This window comes from Equus caballus, chromosome 4 (genome assembly GCF_041296265.1).
Source record: "Equus caballus isolate H_3958 breed thoroughbred chromosome 4, TB-T2T, whole genome shotgun sequence".
Classification (NCBI taxonomy): domain Eukaryota; kingdom Metazoa; phylum Chordata; class Mammalia; order Perissodactyla; family Equidae; genus Equus; species Equus caballus.
In genome coordinates, this window is record NC_091687.1 from 112,276,931 (window position 1) to 112,289,341 (window position 12,411).

The 12,411-nt window shown below is 52.4% G+C and overlaps 1 protein-coding gene across 4 annotated transcripts in view; it reads right to left on the reverse strand.

Moving 5' to 3' along the window:
- The window catches only part of PTPRN2 (protein tyrosine phosphatase receptor type N2), a 931,942-nt gene that overhangs the window by 115,532 nt on the left and 803,999 nt on the right, over nucleotides 1-12,411 (reverse strand). For all 4 annotated transcript variants that reach the window (XM_070266124.1, XM_023640190.2, XM_070266125.1 and 1 more), the window contains one exon: nucleotides 3,535-3,744. In XM_070266124.1, coding sequence (XP_070122225.1) covers nucleotides 3,535-3,744 — 210 coding nt within the window. The remainder of the gene's footprint in view (nucleotides 1-3,534; nucleotides 3,745-12,411) is intronic.

Here is a 12,411-nt window from a genome sequence, read left to right on the forward strand (position 1 = left end):
TATGAAGTACAGATTTAATCCAAATATATTGTTTACATATTTAGAAGAAAAAATAACATTTACTAAAACAATGGGGAAAAGTTTGGTGGCAATTCCATTTAAAAAATAACCTTTAAGACTGGATTTCGGTTATTCTAGAAGTTAACATACCCAATTCTTTCAAGTCTGAGCAAATTACACTTTGATAGTATATCATCCGGTGAGACTGATATCTCATTAAGCGTCAAAGTATAAGAGTCTAGCAAGAAAGATTTGATTTCCAATAGGTAAAGCAAACAAAAATATCACACACACATGTGCAAACCAAGACAGCCTTAAAATGCTGACTCTGTCTATGAAATAGTTCTCTTTTGAGGAAGAAAGGAAAAAATGTTTAAACATGTTTGCATTAGAATCTGATAATGCAAACTACTAACTGCTTTGAAAGAATTTTAAGAAAAGCCCACTGATTATTCAGGAGCACTCATGAATCCATGGTAACCCAAAGCCCCAAACCACGAATTGCAAGCGTGCAGGGTACTGCACAGACTGCAGTGACCCCAGGGACAGACGCCCAAGATGTGCACTCTGAGGGCTGATGTGGACTCACCCTTTACAAAGGGTCAGCAACACGAGGGGTCTTCCCACTAGGGGTGTCTGCAATGACACTGCCGCTGTGCTTTTCAACTGGGGACATGCAGGTTCCCCTTTCTGACTCTCTGGGAAGAAGGGACCATACGCCAAGAGGCCACCAGTGCCTCCTGCAGAATGCCAGCTCCGAGCCTGAAGGCCTGTGTGCCTCCTCTTCTCCTGCAGAAGAACCCAGTTCTTCCCTTTGGAGGGTAACTCCATATTCTGAAACTAATAAAGCTTATTGCATTGCCACCTCCCATTCTATCATTCCTGGTCACTTACTTCTAACCTAACTTACACAATCATTCTTTTCTCTTTAGAAACTTTATAAGAATGAATTGAGTGTTTCCATCATGTCCCCTTGAAATAAAGCATAATATTAAATTGCCCAATTTTCCTTGTAACCCAGTGATGAGAATTGTGATGAGGTCTATCCATAATCTCACTTGTATTACAGAATTAGCAAAGTGCAGTTCAAGGATTTAAAAATAAGTAAGCATTGATGGTTACAAGATATTTTCCCAAAAATTATTGTTGATGTTTACAATTTTTTAAAAAACTTTTCAGATAGGTTTTTAAACTTGAAGAGGGTCTCAGTGGCAGCTCTAGAAAACCCAAATGAGATATGAGCACATTAATAAATTAACACATGCTTCATCTGAAAATGTAAATACCCTCTATCTGTAACTACGCTTTCATGAGTTCTTAATATGTGACTAGGCTAAATTTAGAGTTAAAAATCATGATGCCCTCATTCCCTCTTGCTGAGTCCTGCGCTGCTAAAAACAAATCAAAACAGCACCACACTCGGCACTTTTTCGTCATCGACAGTCCAGTGCGATGGGGGCAAACCTCCATGTTTCATCAGAGGAGTTCTCTAAAGGGCATTTTGTAGAGATTCCAAAACTAAGCCCACCAGAAAATCTTTACAACAGTTTAATTTCCAAATTCTCCTAGATCATATTTTTAAAGGGAAAAGTTTTTTTTCCTTTTTATTAATCTGGATTGAAGAAAAACACACATTTCATTTATTGTCTGGATTATAGATTCTTATTAAACAAACCAGAGCTCATTATAAAATCAATATCAACTTAACCACTATGCCCCCAGGAGGAACAGCAAAAAGGTCACTCTAAGAAATTCAAACAATTTTCCTGCTGGAAGGGCATGATTTTAATTACAGATACTATTAATTAGAGCTGTCACTGGGAAGATTTTTTTTCTGTTAATTATCACAAACTCAGTTCTATGTATGCATTTGCAACCTGCATCTTTGTAAAAATTAGTCATTTCTACATGCAAGTCCCACCTTTCCATTCTTTCAATATTTTATATTTGAATTTCAAAGTGGATCAAAGGATGCCATGCTTTCTAGAAATCTTCCCCTGTATGATCTCCCGTCACACCCAGAACAGAACTGGTGTGATAATTTATTTATGTCCTGGCACAGCCCTGGCCGAGAAGACCTGGGACCTTACACTGATGGGGCTTGCTCACTAGTATTTCCGGATAAATTCTCACTAGTTTATGTGACATTTTTTCCAGGCTTCTTCAAACGTGATTTTTCTTTTGCTTTGAAGCAAAGCTATGCACTGCGGCTGAAATGCCATCTCCCACACATTTGAAGTTGCCATTTCTTTATAAGAAAAGATCCCACTGACCAGGCTTGTGACCTCCTCCAGAAAACTAGAGGTTTTCTCCATTCACCAACAATACCAAGAATCCTGAAATGGGAAAAGAAGCTATCTCCTGGTCTCTTTTAAGCATAGAGATTTTATAAATTCACCCCTGCTCCTTCTGTGGGACAAGGGCAGGGCAGCCCAAGGAGCACAAAAAGCCAGCTCAGAGGAGCTCATGGAGGGCACTTTGCAGGACAATTATTGGGGGGTGTTTTGTAGAAAGAGCTTGAGAATCTCCCCCACCTTGTAACTCTGATAGAATAATAATATTTAACTTATATATGATTGCAAAATATGTATCATTTACAAGACACGTTACACTTCAGGATCACGTGACGACAGAAAACAAAGAGTCTAGTTCAATGGGAGAAAATCTTTTACAAATTTATATTGATTAAACTTTCAAAACGATGATTAAGTAAATTATTTTACCTTCCCAAATGGGAAAATATGCTTGGAGTTAAATGATATTTTATGCTAAAAGAAATCAAATGCCCTAACTTGTATATATTCAGGGCTTGCGCTATTGCTAAAACTGAAGGCATAGTCTCCTTACAGGACATTATTAAATGTGAAGTGTATGCCATAGGTCTTCCAAAAACTCTGTTTTTTTTTTTTTTACGCCCAATTTGGTTTGAACTTGCTTTCCTCACATTCTTGTCGGCTTCTAACGTGTCTGCAGGTGCTCCTGGGACACTTCTGCAGGACCAGCACACAGCGGCCACGTTGTTCTCAGAGACACCTTTGGTTTACCTTCCGTTTATCAGCATTAGATCTCGCTGTGTCCAAATAATAGCAGAGGGGGCAACGGATCAGGTGGAAGATCTTTTCCTGTAAGACCCTGAGGAAGCCCATAATCTAAAAGACATCTTCAAACATCTACACAACCAATTTATCCTGCAACTCTGGCATTTTTCATTAATAGCGGCCAAAGTAAGAAAGATAACAGATAATACATAATTCATGTATTGTACTTTTCCCACACTTTTAATTAGCAACCCGCTTTCACAGCTAACATGAGACTATCCAAGAACGGCATAAGATTAATATAGAGCAGTAAAACTGTGGTTGCAAGGTATTTACATGAATGCTAATGAGAAGTTTCAAATTGTCACCATAAAAGAACCCAAACTATGAAGAAATGAACAACTGTGGGAATGGGGGAGGGGCCAGAGGCGGTTAAATAATCTGTTCTACTGATGAATTGAATGGAAACATCGCTTAACAGGAAGGTCTCTTTTACCTGGTAGGCGGTGGCATCCAGGCCCGCGTGGCCACCTGGTCCTGAGAGTTTCTCCTTCAGCCGGTAGTGAGAGCTATGGCGCAGACAGTAGATGACACCGGAGGCCAGGAGGACCCCCAGGATGGCAGCGACGGAGATGAGGGTGAGCACGATGAACTTGGTGGAGTCCTCCTGCTCTGCCTGATGAGGCCGGAGCTTGAGTTTGCTCTTCTGCAGAACAGGAGAGAGGGGCCACGTTAGCACCTAACAAATCAGCTCCTAAAACCATCCTTTCCAAAAGCAACTCAAAACGCAAAGTGCAACACAACACACAGTGTTGGCATTGGAACCACAGTGGGAGGGCCCTCCAGAACAGCACCTCTCAAGCTGGAAGCAGAAGTCATTTCACAACAGCACACCACAGACTGCGATGTTTTCAAAAGGAAAGTTGGAGCCATCACTTTTTTTCTCTGAATGGCGGCCATTCATCAAACTTAACAATGTAAGATATTTAGTAATTAATTTGCTGCCATAAGCAAAACAAAGCGTTCATCCCTTCTTTTAAACAGATGTGAGGAAAATTCAGCAATTTATCCAGAGCTTGCCTCCCAGATGTTTGGGGGGTAGAGGTCGGGATGGGGGTGCCCAGATCTGCTGGGTTAAAAGCAGCAGCGCAAGTACGTGTCTTCGCACCCCAGACGGGCTGTTCTTCTGAGCTGCTGCTAACAGCCTTGGTAGGGGCGTAGGGTGGTTGCATCCTGGCGGAAGCGCTCCGCTTGCCTTCCGTGGCGGATCACCAATACGATCCCCACCACCTGGGCCCTCGAACGCCTGGGACTCAGACCCCAGCACCTCGCGCCTCAGCGCTGCCTCAGCGCTGCTCCCCGAAAGGCCGAAGGGCGTTTGGAACACGATGGTCCAGGAATTCACTTCTCCGCGGTGTCAAAAGTGAGGGAGCCAAACTCCATCAAATTCTCACCGTTTCATGGGGGAGGGGCGGGGGGGGGTGTGAGAAAACCCTTCTGGTGCATTTCACTGGTCCCCACGTGCAAAGAGTTGCATGGTGCTCGCCCTCATTAGCTTCATGATGAGGAATATTAGCAACAATTAAAACCGGAGCAGGAAGATGGAGAGGCCGGCGGCGCCGCGACTCCGGCCAGCGCGCGCTTCCACAATTACTAGGGAAATGAATGGAAGCGCACGCCCCCGCCTCGGTCCTGGTTGCTACAAGATGAGAACAATTAGCAAACCCCTTTCCACCACCTAATTTCGCGTGGTAACAAAATGGATTTTTCCCCATGAATGCCTGGCCGGCCTATTCATTATCTCTCTTCTATTAGTAATTTTCTGCTCCGTATTCAGCCTCCCAACTCTTCATTTCCTCCTGTCTCCGAGTGTACACAGGGCCTCTGATGTCAGGCCGGGCCATTTTTATCTTGTAATCATAAAGGCCACCAAGGCAATTATCGCCGGTCTTGACTGGAAAAGCTGGTCATTAATTAGCCTCCTTTCGCCTTCGGTGCCGCGGATTAGCCGGTGCCGGGACTGAGTTAATGGAAACGCGGGTTAAATGAGAAAAGACGCCGGATTTTCCTGCCTGGATGCGCGGCTCCTTGGACGGCGAGTTCGCCTACGGTGGGAGGGGCGCGGGGCGGGGGGGAGGTGCGCAGAGAGTGGGGAGGGACCAGGATGCCTGGGAGGGGAGCGAGCGGGGTGCGCGGCAGCCTGAGGCCTGTGTGGCCCGCTTCTGCGGCCGCCACAGCGGGGAGACCCTCCCCATCCCCTCTCCACCCCTCCCCTCGCCCCTCCCTCCCCGGCCTCACACTGCAGCCTCCAGAAAGAAGTCACCCCAAAGGCAGCTGGCGCCCCCCTCCCCCCGCCGCCCTGTCCCTCCGCACCCGGTCCCCGCCCCGCGCGGAGCGAGAGCCAAAACTACACAAACGGGGGACCCGACGCGGCGCCGCGAGACCCGGGAGGGCGGAGGGAACGCCACCGGCCCGGTCCTCGCCCCCGAGAGTCGCTGGGTCCCGCCGGTCCGACAGCGGCGGCGGGTTAAAGGGGAGCGCACTCCCGGGTGTCCCCCGCGGCGGCCAGCGCCGAGAGGTCGCAGCGCGCGGGGCCGGGGGAGCTGCCCAAACCCGGCCCGGGACGCTCCCTGAGAGCGCCCGCGAGGCTCCCGCCGGGCCAGGCACGGGTCCGGGGTCGCTGGCCGCCGCCGGGTGTTCGCGTTCGGCCGGCGGGGCCGCCTGTCCCCCTCCAATCCCCTCCTTCGGGAGAGAGCCTGGAGTGGGGACGTTTCCAGGAGGACTGCTCGCGAGGCCCGGAGCTTCGCCAGAAGGAGCGGGTCCACAACAAAGCAGGCGGCGCGGCCGAGGCGGGGTGTCCGGTTGGTCCTCCAGCCCGGCCCAGCCCGCCTGGCGGTCACTGCGCGCCCCACACGCCCCCCCCAGACGACTGGCGGTCCCCGGGCCCCCACCCAGGGCGTCTGGCTCCGGCGTCGGGAGGACCCGCGCGCCCAGGTGTCTGACTGCCCCTGGGAACAGGGACTTCCCGAATCTTCCTGCCGGGCGACGCGAGGCGCACAGATGCCCGGTGACCAGCCCGGCTCCGAGGCGACGCGCACTGCCTCCGTGCGTGGCAGACGCATCAGTGGGCACCCGACCAACGGTCTCACGCGCCCTGGGGACGAAGGCCGGGAGTCTGGCCCCACTAGGGGCTGTGCGCGTGCGGCGGCCGCAGGCTCACCGTGAAAGGGGCACAAACTCAGCCGGTTGTCACTTGGTTTCAGGTGAGAGGCCGTGAACGCACTGGAGCGGCACCGAGGAGGAGGTGGCGGTGCCCTCACGTTAACCTGGCCCAGGCCTGGGACGACAGGAGAGACACCTGGGCGGGCGCTCATCGGGAGGCCGTGCCGAAGCTCTTCTCGGGGAGGCAGAGTGGCCGACATGCTGCTTGTCGCCGGAAACCGACCGTCACCGTGACCCGAGACGCGATCGGCCCACGCGGGGAACGGAATGGGGCCTGCCTGGGCTCCCTCTCACGCGGCGCGCTTGTAATTTACTCAAAGGTCAAAGAAAAATGTCAAGGAGAGTGATGTCCCGAGATCTCGAGTCCCTCCTCCCTGGGCCCCGCTGCCCCTCCTCCCAGCTGCCCGGCCCCCGCTGGGTCCCAGGTGCTCTCTCCCTGAGGAGAAGGGAAGGAGGAGAGGAAAGAGGACGAACCCGCATGCCCTTCGAGCCCCTCTTCCACGGTCTCCCCCAGATCCCCACAGAGAAGGGGTGACAGTGGTCCCCAGGCTGGGTGGGAGCCGCGCAGGTCACCGTCGGACTGGAGGTCGCAGGATCTCAGGGCCAGGCTGGGAACCCTCCTTCCTGCAGGCCTGCGGGCACCTGGGCTGGAACCTGAAAAGTCACTCTTCCCTGGGGCCACAACGGTTCCAACGTCCTACCTTGTGCTGGCTGGGTGGGTCAATTGGGGACGGAAACTGGCTGTAAGTCAGGTCTTAAGAATCCCACAAGAAACAAAAATTTATAGACATTCTATTCTTACAAAAAAATTAGAGAGTGAACTCCTCTCCTTGGCATAGTGATTGAGTTTAAATAACTTTACAATTGTTTCGTTTCCTTTCCTCTCGTGGGGTTAAAAGAAAATCCCAAAACTTCAAACCCCTGCTGATGAGGAGCTTTAAGAGAAAAAAATGAGTCTGCTACCAGCTTAAAAGTGAGTTGCTCCACAGTCCTGTCTGTTCCACGTGTGACCTGGGGGGCTTCAGCCCCCCGTCTTCCTGGGTCCCTGGCCTCAAGACTGAGTGCCTGGAACTGCAGGTGCTCCCCTGAAACCTTGTCCTGGGGCCGGCCCTGCAGAGAGCCCACCACTAATTAGAGGCATCTTGTCAGTCTTGACTGGAAATTGAACGAAAATAATGCTTAAATATTTATGACTTTGACATTTACAGTCAGGCGTCTTTTAAGAGCGGAGCACCTCCTCCTGCACAGCGGCTCACCTCGCTGAAAGTTTGCGGCAGGGGAGGAGTGAGGAGGAAGAAGGGGAGGAAGCAGCAATCGGAGGCGCAGCAGGGGCGTCTGGGGCCCCAGGTTGTGGGAGACGCAACTGCAAGCACCTAGTGCTAAGTTTTCAGGTGCAGGAAAAGTATGATTTTAAAGTGATCAGGAATAATAAACCACCTTTTTTTTTTTTTTTATCAGGTTAGCTGTTACTTGAGAGTAAACTGAAGTACAATATTGCTTACTTCTTCCACTTGACTGTCTCCACCTGCAACTCCTTGAATTTAAAATACAAAATATTGCAAAAGCTGTGATTTGAAATAAATTTGTGACCACAGAGACAATTTATGGAATTGCTCTTAGAAATTGGAATCTACAGACATTGTTCTGACCTATTTAAACTATTTTGATCTGTGCTTATAAGTGAAGGTGCATGGGGTTTCCCATACATTATCCTCTGAGCCCTTTACGGCAAAGTATCTTCAAAACTTTTTTTTTTTTTTTTTTTAGCTGTCCATGTGGTAAACTTAAAAGAAAAGGAGAGAGAAGAAAAAAGAACATTCTATACCCAAACTTCACTGTGAGAACTGAGGCAGCCACCTAAATACAAAACTTTATGGTGACAAATACTTGTTGACAGGTAGCAAAATTTAGTATTTTTCCGAAGCTGTGCAATGTGACGGGTTAGCAAGAGCAATTCGTTATCTACGTCACTGACTCCCATTTTAAAACTCACACCTACCAAAAAACTTAGGGGCACAAGCATTCAATTTCATTAATATTAAACTTCCGTTATGGTCCATGTTTTAATTTGTGTTTTTAAGGAATTTGATTTGCAAACCCAGCCTCACCCTGTGTTCCTCTGTACTTTTAAGTTACTATAATTGTAAAGACCTTTTTCCCTGTAAAATTTAGAAATTAGTTTTAGAGACTACTAATGAGTTGTTAGAACAAGACTGTCTTTGGTTTCCTAGATGATTCATCTTAGAATTATTTGGAAATTTCATGCTAAATTTACTAAATATGTTTACTAAAATATAGTAACTATCACTTTAAGGCTGATCAAAATTTTTCACAGTTTTCAGGCCTTGGGAATGACCAAACTTAAAAATATGGGGGCGGGGCATCTTAAAATATTTTTAAAGTATTTTTTAAAGCTGTTAACTGAACTATTTTTAATTTGGAATTTGCCACAGAATTCTAATAAATGAGAGAAGTCAGGCGGAAATAATCATGTATTAATTCTCTGCATTACAAAATCTTTTCAGAAGCTATTATCAGAGCAAGAGGCACTGCGGTCTGAATTCAGGGTGGGAGAAACCCTTTGTGCAGCTGAAAGCCATTGTTCCTCGGTGCAGATGAAATTGTACTTGCAAATCTGCCATTCAAGTAGCCAAAAAAAAAAAAAAAGAAAAAGCCTATATGGGCAAAAGAAAAGACTCTCCAAGAAATAATTATTCTTAAATATAAACTTTAGTGAAAATAAGTGGGGATATGCTATTTTAAAATAGGCTATTTGTTGAGTGTTTTCAGGCATAGGCCTAAAAGTAAATATACAAAAAATAATAAATTGTCTATTTGCCATCTTTAAGCACTCTGAGAACATCAATTTTGGGGAAATACTCTGTTTTAAGATATCAGGGAAGATTTACGATATTTATGTTTAAAGGGGGAAAAGACACCCTCGTGTGAACTAATTTTTAGGAGAGCTTGATAAACAACAAACTGTCTCGGGGAGAATAGAGAGCGACCAGCTGGGAACAGACCGAGCGGATCGGCCCCCCGGAGAAGGCCTGCCCCAGCCGTCTTTCAGATCCACTGCCCGCATGTTTGTTACTCTCAAACGCAAACTCGGCCGGCCAATAAACTTGATGCACCGGCTCCTGACCCGTGTTTTTGGCATGCATATGGGGTCCCCGAGGCCTGCTGTGACATAGGCGCACACCCGCGCCTCCACGGTCAGGTGTTTCCGTGGTCTTGAGACGGAGTTTCCCCCGCAGGATTGGCGGTTTTGCTTCACCTTCCTCTTGGAGGCTAAGGAGCCCCATCCTCAAGTCGTGGATGGCGTCGCGGGTCAGGACCAGCCTGAGCGCTGCTCCGAGCGTCGGTCCCCGGGAACGCACAGCCCGATCCGGCCCCCTACCCCCTCGACAGGCCGCGGGCTTTCTCGCCTCTCCTTCCCAGTCCCTCCCCCTCACTTATTCACAAGATCCCACAGAGATCGGAAAGATCAGACCGAGGCGCCGGACACAAAGGGTCGAAGGTTCCTGGGAGCCAGGAGTATTCACAGCCCTGAGGGGTCCCGAAGCGCCCTGGGCCCCCTTCCCCGCGGGGACAATGCTGCCGCCCAGCCTCCCCCGCCACAAAGCGCTTGGGCCGCGGGGCACGGACCAATGTCCCCAACGACGCTCTCGTCTCCCAGCATCCCGGGGATTCCACAGGCCAGCGCCGCACCTCTCTGCTGCCCTACGCGACCCCGGCCGCCCCTTCTCGGAGGCCAAATGGGGTGTTCTTGCTGGGTGGGGGGCATTTCCTCCTGTGTTGGTAGAAAGAAACGAGCTTCCGTCGTCCTCTTCCTGCACACACACCTTCACTCCTTGCACTTTCGCCCGCGTCTAAATGCAGGGAAGGCTGGCTTGGCGAAGGTGACTCGGACCCCAGGCGCGGAGGCTCCCCGGAGGCGAGCAGGGACAGCCGTCCGCGGACTTGGTCAGCAACTCGAACCCAGAGCAGGGGCAGGAGGCTGGGGACAAGGCCTGGACAGCAGGGCCACCGGGCCGGAGCAGGTGTCCACGCAGCGTCCGGTGCGGCGGGGACCGCAGGGCGGGCGGGTCCTGGCCGCCCTCTGGCTGTGCGTATGGGGGTGCAATGGGCACTGGCGCTTGTGACAAAGACCCCCAGCGTGGAGCGCGGCGAGCTCAGTACACTGATGACACAAAAGGGCGGGAGACTCCCTGGCTCTAAAAACTGACTCTGCTGAGGTTTCAGCCCCTAATTTTGGGGTCCGCCCGACTGGAGCAAGGCTTCTCTAAAACCTCCAAGCAGGCCACGGTTCAGAACCACACAGGTAGTTAACGAGGGAAGGAAATGAAGTCCCTCCTTCAAATAGCTCCTCGTCAGAAGTTTCTCTCCCTGGCGAGCACGCGGCCGCCTCACCTCGGGAGGGCCGAGAAAGAGCAGATTCCGTTTTCGGGAGCGGAGGGGGCCGCTCCGAGGCGTTTCTCCAACCGGCCCGGGGCTCAGAGGACCCTCCACGCTCACCCACGGCCCCACCTGCCCCTCACACGCTCCTCCCTCCGCGCCCATCCAGTGACCTCTAAGTGGAACATCCCAGCGGCACAGAGGTGCGCTCCTGGGCCCGAGCGAAGAGGGCGAAGAGCGCCCAAAATGGGCTGGGAGGAAAATGCCCCCATGTTGGCTCCTCTTCATCCTGGCAGCTCATCCTGTCCTTCTTTTCCCACACCCCTCCCCGTCTGCATGCCCCCCGCCCCTCTCTCTCGATGGTCTGAAATGCCCGGAGTGGCTAGCGAAGCAACGGGAAGAGAGGAAAGCGCTCCGGGCGAAGTCCAGAGGCTACGTCCGCAGCCTAGTCCGCGGGTCTCCGCGGGGCGCTGGGGGCTGGGGGGTGGGGGGAGCTGAGGGGAGGTAGGGGGGTGGAACAGCTGCCACCTCCTCTCAATCTTTGAGCCCAGGAAGAGCTGCCAACAACCGGGTCACCCTGAAATGCCCACCACAGACCCACTTGAGGATGACCTCAGACGCAGACCGCCCCTGCCAGCCAGAGCTTTTGATAGGCGTCCTGCTGCGAGTCAGACTTAGCCCCTGCACTGGGCTCTCCGATGCCCAGGTCGCCAATCCGAGTCCCCCATGTGCACCCTCCACCCTTCCCAGGTTCCAGTTCTGCGCCCCGCCACCTACGCGCCTGGCGGTGCTCTGGTGGGTCCCTCCTGCTCCCTCTGGCCCCCACGCCAGCCACTCTCCCCTTTCCTGTGGCCCCACCAGTGCCCGCGCCCCTGCCTGGAGACCCTGGTTACCTGCAGCAGGGCCAGCACCGGGCGCCTGAGCCGGAGGAGTGGGGGGGCGTGCGCCGGGCCGAGCCGCCTCGGGGCGCGGCGGCCGGGGGCGGCGTCGGCGCCATCACCACGGCTAGCTGTTTCCCTGCGCCGGAGCCACAAACGAGAGGGGCCATCCTGCTTCTGACCACAAACTTCTCGGGCGTCTGGCGGAGACAAAGGTGCCCTGCGTCGCGGCTCCAGCGGCGGCGGCGGCGGCGGCGGCGGCGCGGCACCGGCTTCGAGACCGCGGGCGCCGGCAGCTCTGCTCGGCCGCTTGGCCGGTCTCGGCGCGCTCGGCTCCGGCCCGGCCTCGGGGAGAAGCGCGCGGGCCCGGGGTGCGGTGAGGACCGGCGCGGGGCCGGGCGCGGGACGGTCCCCGCAGGGCCACCGGCCGCGCGCGCAGCTCCATCCCGCGCGGCCGCCGCGCCCCGCCTTATATCCGGCCCGGCGCGCACCCGGCCGGCGGCGGCGCGGCTCGTGGCCCAGCCACCGGTTGCTATAGCGATGTCCCCCCCCACATGTTGCTGACAGCAATTGGCTAAGGGGCCGCGGCTCTCCGTACACCCTCTCCCGCCCGAGACTATGAATGGACATCGGCTTTGTCAGTCATTCGTTCAGCGCGGCAGCCCGGGCCTTCGCCTTTTCTTTCTTTTCAGCCTTTCTCCCTTTCATCGTCGAGTCGCACTTCATACTGGGCAAGTTCAGGGTGCACTCGGGGGAGAGGGGACTCGACGAGGAACGTCACCCCGCACGGCCCCGCTGTGACCTTTGCTATGGGAGGCGTGGGGGCGTCGCAACTCTTCGCAAGCGAAAAACTCATGGCAAATCGTTCTTTCGAG